The sequence below is a fragment of the Dinoponera quadriceps genome, unplaced genomic scaffold, assembly GCF_001313825.1.
Source record: "Dinoponera quadriceps isolate SergipeBrazil2010 unplaced genomic scaffold, ASM131382v1 scaffold696, whole genome shotgun sequence".
Taxonomy (NCBI): domain Eukaryota; kingdom Metazoa; phylum Arthropoda; class Insecta; order Hymenoptera; family Formicidae; genus Dinoponera; species Dinoponera quadriceps.
Genome location: NW_014554799.1, coordinates 347,554 through 372,598, shown reverse-complemented (window position 1 = coordinate 372,598; position 25,045 = coordinate 347,554). Strand labels below are relative to the sequence as shown.

General features: G+C 47.3%; 1 protein-coding gene across 3 annotated transcripts; it reads left to right on the top strand.

The window, feature by feature from the left end:
- The first annotated feature begins 2,376 nt into the window (after positions 1-2,376).
- Positions 2,377-25,045, top strand: LOC106742044 (mucin-17). Of its 3 annotated transcripts, none has more exons than XM_014614630.1 (8): positions 2,377-2,740; positions 12,723-12,810; positions 17,653-20,054; positions 20,533-20,974; positions 21,609-21,798; positions 21,899-22,164; positions 22,441-22,595; positions 23,297-25,045. In XM_014614630.1, exons 2-8 carry the CDS (start codon positions 12,723-12,725, stop codon positions 23,456-23,458), a joined length of 3,705 nt encoding a protein of 1,234 aa, XP_014470116.1. In that variant the 5' UTR covers positions 2,377-2,740; the 3' UTR covers positions 23,459-25,045. The 3 variants fall into 3 exon arrangements, with proteins under 3 accessions (XP_014470116.1, XP_014470118.1, XP_014470117.1); XM_014614632.1 differs by lacking the exon at positions 2,377-2,740 and adding an exon at positions 6,849-6,905; XM_014614631.1 differs by lacking the exon at positions 2,377-2,740 and adding an exon at positions 9,933-9,972.

Genomic DNA, 25,045 nt, shown 5'->3' with positions numbered 1-25,045 from the left:
CCAGTTGATGGTAAAAAAAGATGAATTTTAACAAGCGGGATAATCAATCCGTTAATTAATAACTTTGCTGCGATATGATATAGTTGCATAGGAGACCTATCGCGCGCGCGCTCGTATCGTGTTTGTGTGTGTTTACGATTTTCATCCGATAATCCTCATTCCATTAACGAGCGTGTGTCATTAGCACTAATGAGATAATATCATTAGAGGTATACGGACCTTTATAACAGACAGACGACATAGACGCGCCTATCTCGTAATACAACTCGTTACACCACTTTATTGTAATTATCCTCTTGTATCTGAAAGTAGGAACACTTAATACTCCGCGAGAGGGGGAAGTCAAAGGCGCGCAAACGCCGGAAGTTGGACGTATATTATTAGTCGTTGATGAGACTCCCGCACATAACGGAGGAAAAAAATGGTAAAGGTCGTGAATCAGATACAGATGGCTTAATAAGAAGTCCAAAAGTCAGAAAATAACCAATTTTAAATTCAAGATAAAGAATCGCTTAAATCAACGTAAATACCTGAAATCTGGAACATTTAATTTCTTTTCTTCTTGAACGATATTCAACTTTTCATTTATCCCAATTTATGTTTAAATTTCCCAAACAATTGGATAATTTTGTATAAATTCGATCACTTTATAAATAGCGGTAACAAAGAATAATTAATTAATTGAATTTAATATTTCTTTGTATATAATCACTGTTTGTCATCATTTTGGATAACCTAAAAGTTAACAATTTGTATTTAACTGTTTCTTACTTGAAAGCGGCCGCCGGTAATATCGTAAGCAGTCAGAAAAATTGCGCTTACATTACGACTCGCTCTTCTCCGCTCTATATCTCCTTAATAAGGAAAACTTATTAATTTCTATGAGAGTTACGATGAATGAAGACGGAGCGTTCTGAAACTCCTCTTTTTTCTCGCTGGGTAATAGGGGGAAACCCATTTATCTCTTTCAGACCACTCTCAAAGGCAATGTGCACCATTACTCTCCCCTTCTAATTATAATAAGCGAAGTCCCTTTTATCACTGCTTATTGCAGAACCTGCCGACCTTAATTTTGATCAAGCGGCGAACGCGTATAAAAACGAGACGAGGGTAGCTCGAGGGAAGAAGGGACGAGGGAGGAGCAATGTTTGGACAATTTTTAGTCAGGAATATCGAGTCAGACGAGAACTGGTGTCTTGTGGCTACGTGACAGTTTTATCTTCGTCGGAAACGTATTCGTTACGGCTCAACCGTGAAATTTCTTTAACCGTTTCCACGAGCGAGCACTCGGCCGGATACGTGGAGGAGAGATTTTCACGCGCATTACCGGGCCCGTAGCGATATTCCGTGGTCCGTTAGCGATGCTTATCAGTGCACCTCCGTTCAAAGACGAAGAAGCCATCCGGCTTCAGAGTAATTTCAGAGGCGTTTCAGAGTAATTCGACGCTCTCGTTATCATACGTGAAACGCGATACGTGGTACTCGTAACACGCGTCTCGGCATGGAACCAACGACCGGTGGCCGACGGTTCAGGCAAACTTCTCCCACGATTCCGTCAGCTGACCGTCAGCTACACGACTCTCCTCGTAATTCTTCGTCCAAGCGATTCTCATCCAAAAGCGTCGCTCTTGCCCGCGCTGTCTCTCGGAAGAGGATGCACCGCCGAAGAGAAGACCGACCGCCTCGTCTCGTTTCCACGGCGGTATCGCGTAGCGTTTCCTGAATGGGCAGACAGAACCTGGAGCGGCCGTTGGATGAGTAGGACAGTGTGTCGCCGTCCTGCACGTTGGGCCCCGTTCTTCTCCACGTGACCTGGCCACTGACCCACTTTGGTTTCTCCTGGTTCCCTCTCTTTCCTTCTCTCTCTCTCTTTCACTCCGCGGCGATGCCCTCTCTCCCTGCCCTTCTCTCTCTCTTCTTCTTCTTCCTCCTCCTTCGCCACCTGCACCACCTCCTCGACAGCTCCTGTCCTCCGCGAAGCGGTCCCCCTTCTTCTTCTTCCTCTTCTTCGATCGGACTACCGTCGAACGCGCGTTGCCTCCACCATGAACGACCTCCACCACCTCGACCGGGCATCAGCCACCACCACCGATCTTCGTCGTTGAAGGCGCCGCTTATGACTTAGCCATGCGACTCCAGCACATGCCGTGGCGCGAGGTACGACGAGGCCAGACAGATACCATCCCGTTTACTAGCCGGATGGACGATCGCCGCGCGGTACAGATCGGTGCGAACGCGTGAGAGTCAACAGACGAGACGAGAGTGCCCTCGATCGTGGATTTCGGCGGCGAGTACACTCGACTCTCTCTCTCTCAGGCGATCGCCGATGCTGACACGATCGACGAGTGCTCGGCGCGCGCGCGACACAGAGGAAATCCGAGAATCGCGGGGATCGGCTCGAAATTCGATTTCGGGCGCGATCGGCGCAGGTAGATTCGCGATCCGCAATTGGCGTAGCGCACGACCCGCGTCATCGGGCCGATCGGCAAGCCGCGAGGAAGTTCAGTGAGGAAGTGCGAGAGATAGAGCGGACGGTAGAGAGGCAACGGTGACTTCGGAAGGAAGAAGAAGAAGAGAGCACGCGGAAGAGACGAATCGAGCAGCAGCGAGGGCAAGGTCGCGTTTCCTCTTCGGAAGCGGACCGACGGAGCGGGCTCGTCTGCCGGAATTAAAACGACGTTATGAGACGCGCTTAACGCGCGGGCCCTCTCGCTTGCAAGCAAGGTTAACGCGCCGCACGGTAAGTGGCTCTCTCGGCCCTTCAGGGGTTGTTTGATCGATGGCGGGAAAAGGAGCGAGCGTCGACTCGGGCGATCCTATTGCGGCGTCGCTCCGTCTTCGTGATGCATCGCGTTCCCGGTGGCCCCTGTAACGCTTAATCGCGTTCGAATGCATTGGAAAATTAATTACCGCGACTCGGCGTTTACCGTGGATCAGACACGAATACTTGGGCGGAACTGCACGTTCCATGAAAGTTGTACGCAAATCCAAATATCGGATTTAATATGATTTCTGACGACAGCTAGCGGTGTCGCCTGCTCGACGGAAGAGGCTCTAATGATAATTACATTCAATTTGTTATATTTTTGATCAATTGAACTGTATCGCGGGAGAATTCAGCGTGTTATCGGCGAATCGGTTTACTCCATAATTAATACGCGTAACGATTCGATGGGTTGTAAATAATGAGAAATAATTAATTAATCCGTTCGTTCGAGAATTTGTACGTGATACATTACGCGTCGTTGCGCAATCAATCGAAGCTCGTTTAATTCGAATTCTCGCATTTCGTCGGAGGGAAAATGGCGTTTGATTCGTCGTTCCGGGGATGATTCGCGTCGCCCAAGCTCGCCGCCGCGTAATCGACCTAATGTCGCGGGAGAAAGTGCAACGGCGGGGTAATCGCGCAACGATGAAATTCAATATCGGCGAACGGAACGCGGAGGATCGGAACTAGGACGTGATCGGAAATCGGCGTAATCGCGCGGACGGTAATCTGACCGTGGAAACAGGAGAAAGCCGAGTTCCTGGCATTGGGCGACGGTAAACGAGGCATTCCGATACACGTAGAAGACCATTTGGCATGCTCCGTTGCACCGTGGCGTTTCAATCTCTCTCTCTTTCTCCCTCTTTCTTCCGTCCCTTCCTTCTCCTCTCCTGCCTCGACTTCGTCTTGTTTTTCCCGGTGTTCCTCATCCACGCGTCGTTAACCGCGTCGTGCGCGACGTGGACGCGCGTCTTTCACGAGCTAGACGCCGAAAGTTGTAGGAAAATCTCCGGCACACAAATCGATGACGCAAGTAACAGGTATCGACCAGGCCCGCGCGGACTTGCCCTCGTTCGCCGGCAGACGAGATGCGCGCGATGCAACGACCGTGAAGTGCACACCTGAGTCACAAGAAGTCAGTACCGCGAGCACGCATCGGCGTGCACGCAGCGACCGTCTCGCGCGAAACTGGCGAACTTCGAGCACGGCGAATAACATGCTTGGGACAACAATATACGGTGTTGTTCGGTAGAAATTGTCGGGCTGATGGGAAATTTTCAATCGTCATAGAGAAATATTGACCTGGAAATATTGTTATTAAATCGACCGACGCAGCTTATGAGAGACAACAATTTCTCCTTTAGATTGAGCGATACTTGATATTCTCAGTTATTTTCAGTGGAAAGAGAGAAAAAATAGTCTTATATAAATCAAAGATAGATGTTCTCATATATAAGCAAGAATATTATATTTTTAGAAGATTTTTAGTCTTGAATCAAGTACATGTAATAATACCTTGCATCAATTCAAATTCAATCAAAACAAGACTAAAAAGAAGATTATAATATTTTTACTTATACAGAAGAATATCTATTATTGATTTAAAACTATTTTTTCTATGTTCCACCTTTTGCAATTATTGAACAAAAACATAACAAACAATAAAAACATAGCAAAAAATTATTCAATTAATTAATAAATAAGCTTGCTGTTTATAAAACGGACAGTTTTGCCTGAGAAATACCCCTGAATAAAACTCTACCAAGTTCTCGTCCATTTCCTACACGGTATTGTTACAACTAATGAGAATACATTAATACATTAATCGGACAGTAACTGGATGCATATCTAGGAAAACTGCATACATTTCTACCAAGATATTTCGCAAACCTGGTAAACCTGAAGTATATTTTCACTTTTCGTGGACACTGAAATTCCTTCGTGTCTGTCAAGAGATGAAATTTTTCATGTTGACCCCGAGCGGTGCCTAACACACGAATACTTTACGCATGTGCACGTCTGATGTGTACCTAACCCAGGTATGCAATGGCGAGCTGTAACGGTTGTCGACGCTTCGACAGTTCGTTGTCGCTCTTTCCAATCATGTAGGCTGATTTGTGCATTTAACGCTTCTACGCGACGCCTTTTACCGTTTAACCCGCAGAAGAAAATTCGCAGCCGTAACACACGGCGTCTTCATGGCTAATTCAGGCTGGCGCGCGAGCGCTCAAATCCCCGGCAAAACGGGAAAAAATAATCCGTTACCAAACTACGCGAAACTTGTGACTCTCGTTTGTACGTCAACGTCCTTCCGAAACTTTAATATGAAATAAAAAGTGTCTGAAAATTATCATCCTTCTCGTTCAACTTTGCCTGCATTCTCTAATTTTAATCGACTCTCGGGTTTTCATGCAAAAATTCTCACGTGACTCAAAATCTTATATCTGTTGAATGTTACAGAGAAATATTTTTATATTCCAATAAACATACCGAGTAACAGTAACATTATATTAATGTCGTAATTTCCCACTCAGCGGACGTAACTGTTACATACAACATGTGTTGTATTACACTTACATATATATTGTTGAGTGGGAAATTATAACATTGACGTAATCTTACTGTTACTTGATGTTTATTGTGATACGTTTAACTAAAAAGAAAGCGCAATCTTACCTCCTAAAACCATCTTATACAATCGACTTCTATAATTGTGCGCCAAGTTCCGTTAAAATGCCAGATCTTTCAGATTGACGAGGTTTACTCGTAGCGGAACCGCGTAAATAAGCCGCAAAAACGGTTCCGCGGCCTTTCGTGCGAGCATCGGCACGTTAACAACGTTAACGCACAATGCCGACTGTCACTTTCGATGTTTTGTACGGGAGGCCGGCAGACTCCGAAGCCTCTCGTGTCGAGCAGTGAGGTAGGAGCCGCCGATCAGTTTTGCACGAACGATCGCGCTCGAAATGTCTGAAACGATCGAGTGAAAGCAGAGACCGTCTGCGGATCGCGCCTCAGGTCTAGTTTCGCGGTCTCCTCGTGGCTTCTGTGTTCCATTCGAATGACACGGATTTCCTACTTTCTCGATTATTTCGCTAATCACCATCGTCGTTCGATAATCGACGATGATAATCGTGTTCGCACGCTCGAGGAGAAAATGGAGGCCAGAGATGCTCCCCCGACCGGTTGGATTAATTTGAATCGTTCGCGACTGCGTATGCGCTCGAAACGAGGTTGACCGCGCGAATCTTTTCTTCGCGACGCGTGCAAAGAGAAGAAGAGAAAAAAAAACGAAATCATCCTTTCTCTCATTCACCAGATGAAATCTGGCCTTTGAGACGCGTCAGCGGTGAAAAAAAGAAGGCCTACCATTAATACGATAAAGCCCCGTCGATTATCAACGAAGACATCGTTAAGATTCGAATCCGCGACGGCGGCCGTTAGTTTCTCTCGTCGTTTAACACCACCATTAGCTTCTCCGGCGTGGATTTTTGCGCCATCGATCACCCGTCGATCCGTCCGGATCTCCGCGAGGATTCACCGCGACAGGTTGATGGCGATCGTGAGGACCGTCGAGAGCACGAGCCAATCGGGTCACCCAGATCCAATAAACGAGAGACGCCGAACTGAGCTTTCTCCGCGGTCCTGTCGAGGTGTGTGTTCCGCGATGCGTGAAGGTGCATCGCGTCACGCTCGCCTCGCGTACTCTCGCGTCCCTCGGCATTGACGGACGGCCAATGAACGCGGAAGAATTTTCGACGTGGAGTCGACTTCGACGAGAGGTCGACGGAGAGGATCCCGACGAGGATCGGCGAGGATCCGCGCCGGCGGTGGCGGCGGCCGTTCGCGAGGATTCTCGGCGAACGTGGGACGTTTTCCCGCCGCGCATTTTTGCCCAGCTCGCTGAGAATTCCCGCGTGCTGCGGGTACAACAACACACACGACGGCGTTTCGTCGGCAGTAAAACACACCGCGAAGGACTCGTTTACCATTGATCGCCGCGGCAGATAGCCCGGAAAGCGCGCGGGGAATGTTAACGTGTCGTCTGTTCCACGCTAGTTGCGACCGCCGTCATCACACCGACACCATCATCGAGTACAGGGGTGAAAATGCGTCGACAACGACGACGACGACGTAGGTGAGAAAACACCCCTGGGGAAATAATTTTAGACGAGCGGGAAAATGCGCACATGCTGTTAAAAATATCTTAAATTAAAGCACAAATACCGAAAGAGAAGGTAGGAAGCGAAGATTAACGCGCCGCGAGGGAGCGATGGCGATCGAGACACGCCGAGAGGATTCTAAATTTATCGCGCCTCGGCTCAGCACACTATTTTCAGTGCAACGAGGTTTTATTATACTCGCACGGTACACGGTAAACGCGTGAACAATGCTCGCGTTCAACGAAAAAAGCAGCTTAGTAAGCGCTTGGTGATTTTTTGCTTCTGATTGGTACACTTTTCTAGATCTAATTGGAAGATCTAAAGAATATTTTATAGACAATAATCACAAGCTTACCCGAATATTTTTTCTGTGTATCTAACTGCTCTGATTGGGTTCTATGACCCACGGACTTTATTAGGGGCATCCGCATCAGCGCTTGTTCAGGGCCTATTTACGGGATTTTATTCAGGATTGGTATTTCTAGGTCACATCTAGGCCCAATGAAAACAGGCCTATTTTAGGGCATGTCTAAAGCTACTACAACCTTGGAGCACATTCCGATTAATTTCTACCCAGGTTTATATCATTATTATTATTATTTTTTTTTTAATTTCTATTAATTTCTACCCGAGTATAATTTCTACGCGGGTAATAAGTTGCTTTTCTTACTAATTTGCTCTTTAACATTTTCTCTTGCATTGTGCCTGGCGGACGGTCTTATCGTTTATCTTTCATCGAAATGAAAAAGGCGACAACGAAAGAAACGGATTTTCCGCGAACGTATAATCGTAATCATGCAGATTTCGCCGCTCGATTATTTCGAGTGCTCGAGCGTGAGTCGTCATTTCTGCATAATTATCGAGGCCGTCTCTCGTCTCTTTGTCGCGATCGACGAGAACTAGGAAACACCACGACGAAAACGGAACACCTTCAACGAAAGTGCCTTCCGCATACTCACATGGCTGCATGTATAGGGCGAAGGCGGAGGTTCGCCGGTATTAACAGCGTATAACACGCAGGTGTGTAACGTTCCCACGACGTAATCCGTACAAACGCTCGCGCGACTATGTTATTACGCTAACGCGATAACGCGACGTTATCGTTACTCGATCGTCCCTGAACCACGGTAATTGTGAACAATGTAAACCGCCGTGTTTAACCTCACATTTAACGTTGCACCCGACCGACTGATTTACGAGAGAATTATGTTAATACGTTCGATCGCATTGTAATGTATTTCGCGCATCATTTCCGCGCTCCGCGAGACTCGCGAGGGAACTCGCGAAAATAAGAAGTCCGATTGTTGTCATTCCGTCCCTCTCGGTGAATCCGCTTTGTAAATTCCCCTTTTCCCCGTGAATGTGTCGCACGTATCGCGGTCTGGTTTTTCCCTTCGTTCAACCGAGCTGATATTGCGAAACGCATTTCGACGGTTGACCAGTTCGCTTTGAAATATTGAAACCGCATTGGAATAAAGGGCGAACGGCGACACGCTCTCGCGGGAATAATTGAAACGTAAAATATCAACGCACGAGTCGGCCCGATATAATTCCGCTGTATTTAAAATAATTAACATAACGATGCGGCATTTAATTAAATTAACATAATCATGCTACGTTTAATCGACGTCGCATTAATCCGGCACGGATGTTCCGTAGTTTTGGGTTAACAGGCGAGAGAGCCTTAATAGTCACATCGGTTCTCGCGCGTCCGCCAGTTCACTTTAACGGATCGCACTAAAAATCAGAGCGGCACGAACGGACCATTTATATCGGAGTCATCGTGTGGCTTGCGTCAAAACTATTATTCAGCAGAACCGAAGTGACGCTCGCTGTTTTATTTAAATCCCATGGCGAGCCCGTTGTTGCGATTAATCTCAATCAATCTCGATAAAATTCAGAATTGAACATCGCGCTCGCGCACGCCCGTACGTTCTCAACGAGACTCGCTTTCTCATGACCCACGCTCGTGATCACCTCTGGAATTTCGGAATATACGCAGCATTTTCCAGCATCGCGGGATTCCGAAAATCGACGTGGTATCTACTGGTTCGAAATTCCGCGCGGAACGCGCGCGCTCGAAATTCGGATTTTCGAAGTCCAAAGGTGCGGGCGTTCTCGAGACGAAATTTTAGTACCGATTTAAGTCTAATTTAATTCCACGTTAAGTGTCCAACGGTCTTCTATTGCGCTCTTTTGGTGCTACTAATGGGAAAGTTATTGTTGTTTTCTCCACTTAAAGATTTAATATAGAACGAAAATTTAGATTCCGGAGGATTAAATTTTTTAATCGAAATTTCAGTTCTATATTAAATCTGCTTAATTTTGTATTGAGCCTTCAAAGGTCTCACATCAGGCATCAGGTCTCCTATTGTGCTCTCTTTGGCGCTACAAATGGGAAGTTATTACCGTTTTCTCCACTTGAAGACTTAATGCAGAATTAAATATTTCGACTCAGGTTCTTCTTCAGCGCGCCGGGTCGATTTTTGAATGAACGGCACGTCGAGGACCACGTACGGTGGACCTTTAATAGGTTACCCAACAAGGCCGCGGGAATGAACAGGGGGATATTGGTATATAACTGGGTTACGAGTGCCTTCGTGAACCTGCATTAAAGCGACCAGCGGCTCGCCGCCTTATTCTTCTCCTCTCTCTCTCTCTCTCTCTCTCTCGTCCATTCTCCGCTCATCTCCCGCATTCATCAGCCTCCACTCCCCGCCGAACATCTCGGCGACGTTACACCTTCAAGTTCCTCCGATACCCACACTTCGTCCTCGTTCCTCCTCCGCGTCCCGGCCGCGACTATCGCACACGTCGGGCCTGTGACTGACTATAACGGGATTCCGGTACACGCATGCAGTCCGTCTCGTCCGCGCGCACGAGTGCTCGCGTGTGAGCGTGAACCTCCTCCCGAGAGGAGGAAGAGATAGGCCCAGGGCAATGTTCCTCCTCATTTTACGCGCGGCGAGTGTGCCAAGGGTCCGTGTGCTGCAGGCCTCGCGTGGAATTACGTGGCATCCGGAAACGTGCGATTCGGCAAAAGTGAGGAAGGCAAAATCGCGTCGCGTGGCGTCACCTCGTCGCGGTCTACGTCTAAACGATGTCGTTCCGCCATGCATCCCGTATCCAACGCCATTCGTCTGGTTTTTAATCTAACGCTCAGACTCGACTCGCAAATCGGGCACGGCCGCGTCTAATTGTACCCTTTCCAAATTATAATAGCGCCTGAAACACGTTGACTTTTTCCGCATTTTGTGAAAATTATTTATAGAGCTATTCACGGTTACCATTTAAACCATTTTTTTTCTCTGTGTGCAAGCATAATATACATAACGTAAACATGGATCGATGCCTCTTCTGTGTAACGCGTATGTTACACAGAAGAGGCATCGATCCATGTTTGTGAAATATTATGGACCTCGGTTAACCCTTCACATATTCAGCCTTCGTAAAAGACATTAAATTATCAACCATTGTACATGTCTGCCCGTGGATCAATGGACTATATAAATTAAAATGGCAAGCTACACGAACCGGGCGTTAGACGCGATATTACATTTTACAATAGAATTAATTTTCATAAAATCACGCGACGCGAGTAGCGTTATTTGTCTTGAAATACGTTCACGTAATAATTGCACTGAATTTAATTAAAACTCTAATTTACAATTCTGTGTCATATGACATTATATACTATATTATCTTTCGATTTAATATAACAATTAATATTTATCTTGCATGAAGCATTCGCGATGCGCATATCGCATTATCATATCGTTCGATTTTTTAATTAAGTTTTAAAAATACGTCGACACGTGCAGACGTAATGCCACGAAGTTTTACCGGTAAATAAATGTATAATTCTACGCATGCGTCGCGACAAAATTAATAATTATCAATAACCGGATCAGTGGAGAGGTAAAATGTTAAGTCGATTAAGCGAGCCGACGGTGGAAACTCATTATCTCACGACTTCCGGTTTTTCTGGCATACGTGTAAAGCTGATATTCCTGTACCGTTATGAAGGACAAATATGTACACCGATCTGGTAACCAGATCTGGAAAGTTACTACTGACGATTACCGTATATCGAGAACCGAACTGAAAACGATGCGAATTTTACGCGGTATCGATCAACGGCGGATGTTTATCCTCGTAAATTGTACGACCGGCATCTCGAAAAGAAAATAACACGCAATAATAAAGCGGGTATCTCGTTTCGATGTAATCTATCATGTAATGTATCTTTCAGTTTCGACATTTTCTACTTAAATTCATTTATATTATTACAGAAACGAGAGAGAATGAACGCGCAACTCGATGTGCAACTCGATTGTCCAATTACGCGTGATATCGTGAGAGGAATTTCGCGGAGAGAAAATTACAAACTGCCGTCTATTTTCTCTCGTGAATACAAGTGCATGTGTATTTTACGTCACCTTTTACATCTCAAAGTCGAGTTTAAAAGAGTACTTTAAGACCGTCGTCAAGCCAAGGGCCACTTTTATAAATAAATTAACGTTGACTTAAAGCAGAGCTACCCTTAAGACGAGACGAGAATTTTTCTTTTCCTTTTTTATTTAACGCCACGCTAATCTCTCCGAACGTTTAACATACTCTCTATACATAAGTATGTTCTTGGGATGTTCTCTATACACAAATATGTTTTCGTTAAACTCAAATACAGTATTCTGTTAATAAAAAAATATCTTAATTAAAAATATTGTATGCATTAGAGTCCATAAAAATACGTCATTTCTACGAATTACACGCATCGACAGTTGTTTGAAGATTCCTCTAATTTTCGATTAATGAAGAATCGTAGTGGAGAATGTAATACTTGTAATACTTCCCCCAAAGGAAGTTTTTAACCATTAAATTCCAAAAAAATAAATCAATTATAAAGAAAGAATAAATGTGATATAATACTAAACACGTGCGATAACAATGAGCAGCAATATAAGAGCAAGAATGGCTCCCCAGCGAGCAACGTGTGCCTAGCGGGAAAGCTGGCAGACGGCTGTCAAATTGGGCACGCGGATTAGATAATAGAGGCAAAATCGCGCAACTCACTCCTGCGAGTCTCACTTCGTGGTTTATCGTACGTCGGGGACAACTTGTTAAAATTTAAAAATGATAAAGCCACCTTGTGACAAAGGCGAAACTTCTGGAAAGTTTTAAACATCCTTCTATAAAACAGTACACTTTTAACGTTGGCCTTTCGAAAATTCCCAGAAGAGCTGAAAAATGATTGCGCTACGCGAGTTCTCTCTTACTTTTTGTTTTCTTTTTCAAGACCCGGCGCATTCTCGCTCCGTACAATGTGCGGTAAGTCACAATTGCAACACTTGTTTTTTAATGAGTTTCGCAACGCATCTCGTGTCTAATAGGAAAATGTCTCTCTTAAAAATTACTAAAAAACAAATTCTCTTATTGGACGCGGGATGCGTTCCAAAGCTTATAGAAAAAAAGTGTTACAACCGTCCTGTGACTGACCAAGTGCGACTGTTGCCAATTTTCTTCTCGAATCGTTTCGTGACGTGAGAAAGCTGAAAGACAACTAACTGCACGTGTCGTGATTTATTAAAGGTTTTTTTTTGTGGAACGTCACAATGAACTTTGTACGAGATTATTCTTCGGTTCTCTCTCTTCTCGTTGTCGCATAACGTCGAAACGTTATGCGACATAACGAATAAAAATGTCGAATAGTTGTAAATTAACAGTGTACGGATCACTCGAGATAAAAGTACTTGTTATTTAAATAATTAATATACCGAACTGCTTTGTTACAGATGGCTGCTGGGAAAGGTGTCTGTTTGTTGTTCGTCCTCCTCACTCTGACGTGCGTCTGCTCTCGCTCGTGGACGCCCCAGAATGAAGGTAATTAGGATAATTGATATTGCATGCATGATGCTACATTCACGTTAGCAATTATCGCTAATAGCGTTGAACGATATTTTATCGTCGCTTGAGCGAACATTGTCCTCGTGTGTGTATCGTTTGAAAACTTACATTTAGCTGATATAGATTAAAGTGTATTACAAAGACCGGAAATATAAATTCCGAATCGTAAAAATGAAATTCGTATGATGTAATCTGACGCACAATAAACCTGTCCCCTTCGCGACGTTAGAAGATAATGAATACACGAGAAAGGCGGAAATAAGGCAGACTTGGATTTCTACTTTTACAAATTGTTCTCGCTAATACGCATGCCGCGGCGCGGCTCGCGCCGTAAAATGATACGTTAAAGTACGACAGTTGGCAGTCATTACTGACACCGAATTCTACTTTCCGTCTTTCTTTGAGGAAAATCGACAACAAAGAGGCGAGCCGAGGAGGAAGCTTTTCGCCGTATGCCGCGTATTCCGGCCGCGTCGGGGCGTAGACGAGGTGAAATTCGATTTTCTGCCGAGCTGCGTGAACATCGGTGTCGTTCTCAGCCCCTTCCGGCGAGCGAGACGAGAGGAAGGTCAAGGGTCGCCCGGGGAAGCCGGTGTCGCGCTCGCGCGCCCGACATTTCGCGTTTCAGCGGCGCGACGTTTTTTAGAAAATTTTCCCACGACAAATATTGACACCGAATTCTACTTAGGTTTCACTTCCCCTGGAAAGTAGCGGCGGAGACATTCGCGCGAGACCGTTCGATAGTGACGTATCGCACGAAAATTTTCAGAGACACTTTTATAGCGGCTCACGGCTCGCACAGTTACGTTAAAAGTATTATAGATATATAAGGTGTCCCGGCATAAGGAGAACACCTAAATATCTTGAGGGTCTAAATATGGGGACCTCAAAAAATTGGAAAAAATTCAACTTATGTTCTTGACGTTTCTCACATCATTAAAAACAAAGCAGACATTTAGGTGTTCTCTTTATGCAGGGACATCCTGTATTCAAGCTACCACAGAGCTCTCACATTTTCTTTCGAGAATGGATATTGGAAAAGAAAGACAGGGAAAGTAATTCCTACGACCATCAGATAATTTAACATGGCACGTTACGCGGATAAGGTTTCAGCAAATTAAACCTTAAAGAAGCAAGAGAGCACAGAAGAAGAATTAAAACGAGATTAATTTAAATATCACCTTAATGCAACGAGGATCAAGTTGTATTTTAAAAATGCTGAAACGTTGAGCGCCATAGGCGGATAATGCGACGCTTCGCGCGTGACTCCCGCGATGAGAAAGAGAATTCCGAATTTGACGAAAACGCAGGAGGATTCTGTGGATTCTGGGGCATCCTACGTAATAACTCGTCGCGAGGGGACGTCGCGTATCGACACGTCACGTACGTGAATAAGTCAACGCGTGTCTGAAAGGAGACGCGGCTCTCTCGACTCGATGCTCGCGAAGATTACACTTGCGACCCATACCGCGGCGACGCATACCGAACGTGCAGCCGCATTCGAATACTCATTAGCGAATGCCGGCGACTTTGCCCTATATATCGGAAATTCACCTTTCTCCACTTTCGCGGGTTGATTTGTGTCAAGAGAATTTATGGCGCGTGTCGTACGAGCGAGCCCGACATTCGTCGTGACATTTTACAGCTCCGTGATAATTTATCATATATCACGTGCGCGCGCGTGCGCAACGAGGCTTTTACGCGTCGCTACACTTTCGATCCACATGCGACGTCGAATCTCTGCGGGGCTCAATCAAAGTCCGTCGCGGCACTTTCTCCGAGAGAGTGCGTTTGACGCACTTCCGAAGCGCGCGCGTATGGCTACGCGAATTATATATATTGACAGTGCGAAATCCGATTGGCGAGAAATCAAGACCTTAATCGTCGCGCGCGACGGACTCGATGACGCAATGACAATTTCTCACGAAACCGTTCTCTCGATCGTCCGTGAAATCTCGTACCGTAAATTCCTCGATTCCCTCCTTCTTCGCGAAGCTCTATCGCCGGCGGCTACCGTTCGCGGATTTTAAAGAAGAATTAAGTCTCGGTACACCGTCGAGGCGACCAAACACGGAATGATAAAGCTCCTCCAGACGTTACTCCAACTTTTAAGTAATCTGAATATCACCCTTGTCGCTTATCCAATTTAAAGTGCACCTTCCGCGCTGCCACGCGCAAACATATGCGCGCCGTGGAGAATGCATACACAGCGCGACCGAGGGTTTTTAATTATTACTGCTAGTCAAATATACCTACCTACCTACGTAATGCATACACGTTGTTTAGAATATTAAAGTACCGTAATATGTATATCGCACGGTAAATAACGTATTACTTCTTTACACTCATTTAATACCGTAATCTATGTACCGTCCGAGACATCTCCGTTGGCCCGTAAAAAGTTGTCGATCAAAATTAATATTCTCCGTTATTTGGTCAGGTCTTTCGGCGGGAGACACGATTTGCATAACGTAGATAAATCTACGCGCGCGCACGAGACAGATCGGATCTCACAGAGCTCAGCGGGGCAGTATTGTGCGTTCGATTTAACTCGCATGAATAATTCGCGAAACCCACCGGTCGAGCTTTCGGCGAACGTGCATCCTTAATGCGGCGATTCCCGTTTTAACTCCTGCTGCATTATACATCAAATCGACAAGCGGCTAATTTGATGTATTTGCCGCTCGTCAAATGACGCTCGTCGACTCGTTACGTCACGGAAATTAATCGACCGTCGGGGGCGACGACGACGCTTTCGGGATCTCAATAGCCCGCACGGATTGTCGCTCACCTGTACCGTCTTACGTGCCGGTGCGACGGACGGTAATATCACGGTGCGGGCGAATCACGTAGCCAACCCATATTTCGCGACGGCGCACAATCCCGCGCTTAATCTGAATTGCAAATTGCACTCTCTTTTCCGCGTCGCCTAGAAAAGAAAGTTGCTGCCGGGGCGACGCGAGATACTCGAACTTCCGCGCGCGAAAACACGTTTCTCCAACCCCCAATGTGACGGGGAAACCGCTCGAATTTCCGCCGGAAACTGTTTCTATCGAATTTGCCGAGGCTACAATTTCGACGCAATATCACGTCTGTGATCGTCCACCATCTCCGCTCTGATCTTGTACGACGTTTTTCATCGCCGAGCGCCGCCGGGTACTTTCATCGCTTAGCAGCATTTCTATTTCCATTGTCTCTCACTTAGTCGCGTCAATACTTATTTTATGCGTCATACATTTTTTCTCTATTTGCCCAAGGCCAAGAGAGCTCAAAAGGCGGTCGAGAGGAGTCTAAGGAACGTACGCGGAATTGGGACGTCTTTTGAGCGATTTCGACGACGAGTCTCGGGCGTTTTCGTCTCGCGCCCGGATGTTATTTATTTAGGCGGACGGGCGCGGCATACGGACGACGATAAACACGGGTTCGCGGATTTGTAAAATGCGCGAGTCCGCGCATAGCAAAAATCTGGCACGCCACGAGCTCATCCAGACAGGCATCGCCAACGGATCGCGGAGTAGGTCATCATATATCGGCAGTGTGCAAGCGTGTAGAAGAAGGCACGTGCGGAGCCTACATGCTTGCTCGTCTATGCTTTGGTCAGCTAAGCATAACCGGAAAAGATAGCCGCGTGTATGCAGAGCCACACGCGCGGACGCGTGTATATCTTCTTAACCGATGTTTCCTCGCCGTATCCCGGCATTAGCGCGATACCGTCGATGATTCATATTTTCTCGCGTGCGCGCGCGACCGAACGAGCGAGCGGGCGCGCGCGGCTGCGCACGGAAAAAAAGGAAAAGAGGAAAAGGAGAGAACGTATTATCGTTAAAATTATCAGGGGTATCAGCGAAAGAAGCTATAAACACAATTTGTCGAGGGAATAACTTTCGCGTTTCTTCTCTTTTTTAAAACGAATCCGACCGTGTGGCGCGTAAAGTGTCGGCTTTGTGGAATCCGCTCGCCCGTACTCTCGCAGTTGCGCGCGCGATTGCAACACCGGTCCATCGGCTGAAACGGAATCGTTGCGGAATAAATGGCGCTCGCGTATTTTTAGTCGGGCGCGAAAACGGTTATTTAAGCGTCTGCGATTACGGATGCGCATTGACGTGTCGTTATAAATCTCCGATCGCGCGTAGCCCGATATCCGATTTCTCCTCGAGGGTGAATTGAAATTTGGAGCAGCGCGAGCGATACTCTTCCACAACCCAAATACCAAACGGAGCGCTCTTCGGGGGCCTTCTCCTCGCGTCATGCGACGGCGATGTATCCGGAATAATAATAATTAATTATAATTATTTATGAGACGGAAATTGCAGCTTTTCTCTCTCTTTCTCTCTCTCTCTTTGTCTCTTCTTTCTCTATCTTTCCTCGTTATTTTTCTCGGAATTAGGGAGCTTTTCGAATGCCGCGCGTGTAAAATGTATAAACGAGCATATTTCTTTTTGGTCAACACGTTTTTAGGCTTCTTGACTCCTCCAAGCGGAGTATTTCGAGATAAGCTCACCGGAATATTACGAGAGTATTTCGAGATAAGCTCACGGGATATTACGAGAGAAGCTCGATTTTTGTGCCCCCGTTTCGAGCTTTTTTTGCTCCCTCAAGTTCTCTTCTTATTTTTTCGTTCCCTCAATGTAGTTCAATAGAGATTCATATATTCAAATTCAATTAAAATACATTCAAAGGCAATGCAAATGCAATTCAAGCGCGTAATACGAGAGAGAGGGAGAGAGCGCGGAGTGTTAAACGGAGAGAAAAAAAGGGAGGAAAGAAACGAGCAAGTCACGCGTCGCAAGGAGGTTAACCTTTAACTCTACTCCGCAGGTAGAAAACTGTTCGGCGGCTACACGATAGTGCCGAAGGCGTGCCGGCCTACGATACGGTCGCGCATCAAGTCGAGCGAGCCGGCGATATGCATGTTCAATTACGAGTGCACGCGGCGCAATGGCGAGGTCGTCGGCGCCTGCATGGACGGCTTCCTCTTCGGTGCGTGCTGCCAATTGCCGCCGAGGAGCCCGGTGAACGGAAACGGCGACTTGCCCGGCACCGAAGAGCTCCTCGGTCTACACCAGATCGACCACGTACCCGACATACCCATCCTGCTGAACCCGGACGGCACGCCAGTCGGCATGTCGGTGCCGCCGAACGGCGAAATCACAAAGACCGACAAGCCGAGCGTCTCGAATCACTTAAATGACGCCGAGACCGCGTACACGAAGATCTCCACCTCGACGTCGCACAACGCGGCGAACAACCCCGAGAAAACGCAGACGCCCGTACAACCGGACATCAGCCACTTGGCCGAGGACTTCCCGGTTCTTCTGGGCCAGCAGGAGATCATCGACGATCTGCGATTGCCGGGATTACTGACACATTCGGATTCCAACAACGACATTCAGGACCACCAAGACCCCTCTGCGGTGAACCCGGTCACCACACTTCTGAGCCCCGATCAGATCCTGCAGATAGCAGACCCGGTGGACCAACTACCGGCTCTCTTCTCTCAGGGGATCGGCCACAATCATAGCGATCCGGAGACAATATTGCTGAACGAAAATGGCACGATGCTTGAGGAGTCGTACAACCCGGACGAGATCTTCCGACCCGCCACCGAGACGTCGGTCGATAAAAAGGTCACTCAAGCTGGCGGCAGCACCTCGTCGAGTACTCGGGTCAAATTCACCGAGCGACCCGCGCCCCCCACAAACAAGTCGACGTTTACATCGATGCAAGGTTCAAAAACGTCTACGACGCCGATGATGACGAAGATGCCCGTGGTGACCCAGATGTACGCGAACGCGCAGCGGCTCACGAGCGATCCGCCCAGTACACAATTGACCATGACCAGCGCCTATGAGAAGCTGAGTACAATCGAGAAGAAGGTGTCTACAAGAATAGCAAGCGAGGAGAACACGATGATGCTCGAAGTCACTACGCCGATGAGCGTGACAAGCGTGAAAGACGACGAGCTAGTGAAGGTGCCGACCATCACCTACGACATGCCGTCCAGTAATAAGAAGAAGGACGACGTGCTCGACAAGGAAGAGATCGCCATCAAACACATTATCTCAATCTTGGACAACACGACGCCGAAATCGGACATGTCGGTGACGCTGCAGGTGCCTAATTCTTCTCCCATTCAAGCTTGGGTGAGCATCGACGAGACGTCCAAGCCCGCCCACGCTAAGATTACCTCTTTGAGCTACCGACCTACCACTCCCGCGTCCCCCTCAACCTTCCCTTACACCTTCCACAAGCCCGGCTCGCTGCACAGGCCGTCCTCCACGTACTACAATTACGAGCTGGTTCCTACGTCCGGCACCGAGACTACCTACGCGTCTCGCCCGACCTCCAGCAGCCCGTACGCCTCGCGGCCGTCCACGCAAACGACCTACGGCGCCTCCAGCAGCCACTCTAAACAACCTACGACGAACCCTCCGGCACCGACGGTGATAGTTCTCGGCCCGCTCGGCACGGGATTCACCACGGAGACGACCCAGAAGCCGGTCACGAGGAAGCCCTCGGGCGGAAGCACCAAACCGGTTTCGACCAAGAGCACCCCTGTCAAACCCACGGTCGTCAGCACCAAGAAACCCAGCGTATCCACCACGATCACACATAACATCAGTACCGTAATCTCCAACGTCGCCAGCAACAACGTGGTCTCCACCAGTTACATCAGCGTCAATCTCAAAGACGTCACCAGCAGCGCGAAACCGAGCGTCGACCTCAACACCGAGTCGGTTCAACCGGTGATGAACACGAAGGCCCGACCGAGCACTAGGAGACCCGTCATCTGGACGACGATCTCCTCGTGGTCCGACAAGCCGACGTTCAATCTAAAACCGTCGACATCTGGCCTCAACTGGTCGGAAAATCTGACGCCGATCGACACGATAGTGCTGAAGGGCACTACGGATGGTGTCGATCGCGACACCACGAGGTTCACCACTTCCACGCCCTGCGACGACGACGAGACCGCGGCGCCCGACGATCTCATCAACTTCCCGCCGGTGCGCAATCCGAACCTCAACATTTCCGTGCCGATCTCGCAGCAGGAGAAGCCGACGATCGTAGAGACGTACAACAACACCGGCTACCCGGACATCGGGCTGATAAGCGAGAATGACATTCCGACGCCCACGTTCATCGAAGACGATGTTCTGACGAATAAAGTAGACGCCTTCGTTAACAAGATCGTCGAGTCGCTACAAGGCAATTTCCAGGTAACACGAAGATTCACCCGACCGCGAGAATTTTATGCATCGTCGTTGCCACCGTTCGACAAAGTTACCAATCGCTTCGGGTTTTAACTTTCAGCACTTTGAGCGATAAGGCGAGCTTTTCCCTAACGAACGCGATTCACATTAAAGTCTCATCAATTCCGTACACCGGACTCAAAACGCATCGAGGCTTTACCTTTGAACTTTCGACTTCCTTTCTAAATTCTCGTTGCTAGAAAATTTTAATGAATCTGAAAAATCCCGTGGATCGTTAAGCGCTCATAATGTCGTGCTTTTTTCTTTCGCCGATTATCCGTTTCGCACGAACTTCTACATGAACGAACAGTAAAGACGCGACATGAAAATACGAAAAATTTATAACGCCTTTAATAATATTCGTTCTTGGAAATAAACTAGAGATATAATCGTGGAAAGTAACGCGTGATTATTCGGATTCTTTCATGACTCTTCGTTTCCTCAGAATTTAAAGGACGTAGTCTACGCCCGTAACGGCACAACGACGACTTCGGCGACACCTGCTACCGTAACGAAACGACCGACGGTCGGAGCGAGCAGCACGACGAGGAAACCGACGCGAAGAGCCACGACCAGACCGTCATCGGTGACGACGAAGAAGCCGTCGGTGACGACGAAAAGGCCCACCCGTACCACTCAGAGACCGTCGTCAGCCGAGAAGCCAACGCGCCCCACCAAAGTGACTACTTCGAAGCCGAAACCGAGTACGTCGCAGAGCACCACGACCAAGAGGCCTCAAACGACGACGAAGCGTCCGAGACCGACCAAGAGACCCACTACCACCGTACCGCCCAGTAGCACGGAGACGACCATATCTGAGGAACAGAATCTGAATGCGACCGAGAGCAGCAGCGGCGAAACGCTCGCCACGTCAGATTTCCGGAATCGTAAGTGAGCAGTCGACACGTTTGGAGAACCCAGCGACCGACGTGCGAATCTGAACTTCGTATTACATGTTATTACATACAGTGTTGTTTTATCGTACCATTAATTTTTACACTGAAAGAAAAAAGTACTACTTCAAATAAATCTTCGCTAAGGAATATTGGAGCAATTACTTTACTTGGATAAATATTACTTGAGCTAAGTTCGTCTCGCACACTTTCGTGCTGAAAACACGTTCTATCTTCTTTCTAACTTCTTTCAGCATGAGAAATAAAAACAAAACGACGCTTTCAGCACGAAAATGTGCAAGATAAACTTAGCCTTGGATGTAACATACTGAAAGAAAAAAGGCTACATTCAAGTAACATTCATTCAATCCAAGTAAAACGATTAGTCCAATACTCTTTAGCAAATATTTACTTGAATGTAGCACCTTTTTTGTAGTATATAATATCTCTTTAGTAATTCGCGCAAACACTAAAATAATTGGAATTGACAAGTAGCAAAGGGGTCAAGTGACTGCAAAAAATTGCAATCGTTAATTAATCACAATAGATTGCAATTATTAATTGATAGCAAAATGCGATTAATATCATAGGCAGTAAGAAATATAGGAGAGACTTTTCGCGTCGGCAGAGTGCGGCGTGAGACCCTTAATATCGAGGGCGGGGAAGATAGTCGGCGGGAAAGGAGCGCAGTTCGGAGAGTGGCCGTGGCAGGTTCTAGTGCGCGAGGCTACATGGCTTGGCCTGTTCACGAAAAACAAATGCGGTGGTGTGCTAATCACCGATAAGTACGTGATAACGGCGGCTCATTGCCAACCAGGGTAAGCCGTAAAAAGAAATTTTGCCGTGTCGCGATATCGCGCCCATGTCGGAAGCAGGAGGGCACAAATTTTCGCTATCGCTTCATCCGGCTGTTCGCAGCTTCCTGGCATCTTTGGTCGCCGTGTTCGGCGAATACGACATCTCGGGCGAGCTGGAGACGAAGCGTAGCGTGACGAAGAACGTGCGCCGCGTGATCGTGAACCGCGGCTACGATCCGGCGACATTCGAGAATGACCTGGCGCTCCTCGAGCTGGAGTCGCCGGTGCAATTCGACGAGCATATCGTGCCGATCTGCATGCCGGAGGACGGCATCGACTTCACCGGCCGAATGGCCACGGTGACGGGCTGGGGCCGGCTCAAGTACAGTGAGTATATCAATTCTCTTTCCGCGCGGCCAACTTGAGCTGGTTGCACGGGTGTAATGATAGTGCGGGAGAATTTCTCGCGGGGCCAGATAGAAAGTACGAAATGGAGCGGGTTAGCATGACGCGAGCGGAGCGACGACGACTTTCACGGTGACTCTCGCGTGACCTCATCGCGAGTACGCGAGCACGCGCGCCGAATTCTCGTCTATTGTGACTTTCCTCCGGCGAGATTCGCCATGGTCAAGGTCCCGCTAACGGTATCCTCACGTTCGACAGATGGTGGCGTGCCGTCGGTGTTGCAGGAGGTCCAGGTGCCCATTATGGAGAACGCGGTGTGCCAGGAGATGTTCCAAACCGCCAGCCACTCGAAACTGATTTTGGATAGCTTCCTTTGCGCCGGATACGCCAATGGCCAGAAGGATTCCTGCGAGGTATTCGCCTGCCCGACGATTTCGCTCTCCGTAGCATCCATTAGCTTATTAATCCTAATTGTAGGGCGCCTTTTCGATCCTACGAATTACATGATCACACGCAGCTACGCGCGCGATATACATATCGGTTATTCGTGCTTACGACCTTATCGCGCATTCTATTTATTTTTATGATTTATTATTCCACGGTGGCCTTTATCCTCGATTCCAGAAAAGGATATCGAGCTCGGTCGAGCCATTAGCGGTTGCCTTTTCGATCTCACGTTAGATAGCATGATTGCTTCGTCCACGAGTGAAGAATTCGTAACAATATTTCCATTTTCTTTCTCTTTTGTAGATTTCGTCCGTTTTTATCGTACACGACTCGATTTGTTTCATCGGAAATTTTCGTCTCTCTAATAGAACAAAAAGTAACAATGACATCAAGATGATATCGAAATGATGAGGAAATGATCGAAAAATGAGTTCTTATAGTCATTTTCTCGTTATTTCGACGTCATCGTCATTTTCTGTTCTACCTGAATCGAACGTACACGTTCCGAATGTTTCGTCCCTCGTTCCTTCGCAGATTCGCTGACGGCGAATAGATATTTTCACCCCTCTCCCATTCTAATTTACCTTAAAAATTAAAATTAACATTGAAGTCGAGTTCGAGGCGAGCACCGTGTGTACAAGCGTTAATGATATCTTTGTTATTTCAGGGTGACAGCGGCGGTCCGCTGGTCATGCAACAACCAGACGGCAGATGGTTCCTGGTCGGGACCGTTTCTCATGGCATAAAATGCGCGGCCCCTTATCTACCGGGTGTGTACATGAGGACGACCTACTTCAAGCCCTGGCTGCACAGCATCACCGGCGTCTGAGAGGCTCTCTTACTTTCGGTCGAGTCGCATTTGATGCGACATCACGCGAGCGGCACCCGTTTGCCATTCTGTATAAATGTACAAAGGAATACTAATTTATTTTCCCATTCTCGGGATAGACCGTATGAAACCAATTAAGTATCACGCCCGCGGAGCAAGCCAGAACGCCAGAGCGCTGTTCGGATTTTTAAATAACAACACGAGACCTCGTTTCCTCTTCTCATATGCTGTCACGCGCGTTTTCCTATTAGCACCACAAGAGTATATGCGCATTTACAATGACAACTCGCCCATACAAACGGCGAGAAAAAGAAAGAGAAACGCGACACAGTGAGTTCTCGAGTTATTTAAATTTCGAAATAGGATTCTACGCGCGGAAGTGGCCGCGGGGCAACACCGCCTTTTCGACGCACAACCAGTGGCCGACGCTGCATTTATGCGTATCAATGTTTAAATTCGTCCTTTACGTGTTCATGTGTGTACGTGTGTATGTGTATGTGTGTGTGTACGCGTGTGCGCATACAGGTACTCTCTCTATCTCTCTCTCTCTCTTTCTTTCTTTCTTTCTTTCGCGAAGCCGGCTCTGAAGCGGATTCAGGGTGTGTACGCAGCTGAAGTCCTGAGTCTCGAAGTCGGAACCTAGGTTTGAACGACGGCGCCATGTGTTTGCTCGACGTTCTTCCCACGACCGCAGAAGAGGATGCAAATGTAACATATACGGTATCTTGTTATTCCGTCAACCTCCAGTACCCCCACCAACCTCCAGTACCTCCAGTATCCCCACCAACAAAATTCGAATTCGGAATTATCGCGTAATTAGTTGCTATAATTTCAAATTTGCACAAGCGCTGAAAATTAATTTTAATGTTGAGCTAGTACAACGGAGCGAATCAGCATTTCAAATTTAGAGTTAATTTTCAGTGCGTAGAAGCATCGAATCTGGAACTATTGCAACTAATTAACAATTAATTAGCATTTAATTACGCGATAGATCCGAATACGATTTTTATTGGTGGGGGTGTTTAACGGAGGTTCGTTACTGGCGTCGGTGTTCAACGAACCTCTTTGCAATTTCAACTTCCAACAATTTAGAGACGATATTTCCTCGACAAAAATGTTGAAATCGCGAGACGAAACTGGGAATCGACTTTTAGACAAATTTATCGCGGTGAAGCCTCGGACTTCAAGTTAATGAAGATTCATTCGAATTCGCACCGAGATAAAAGTCTTGCTGTCTGGAATACGTGCGTGAACTTAGACTTAGGTGCGTATATTTGGCACGAATAAATTTCAAGTCATCCCACTTCCCTTCCTCGTATTTCACACCTCTGTCTCGTCGACGGGGCACCGGCAATATTCTCGCCCTGCGCGAACGTTTCGCGCCAGCTCCGCGTATATACATAAGTACATAAAGACGAGCCTCCCAAACCTCTATTTATTTTCTCTTTCTCTCTATCCCCCGTCTCTTGTTGTTAGACGTTATTTATTAAATACATTTTTTATACGACACACAACGCGTGGCTATTTTATGTCACATTTCACCGGCGCCCCGCGCCGTACGGAAATAAAAGACACCGGCATCCTGAC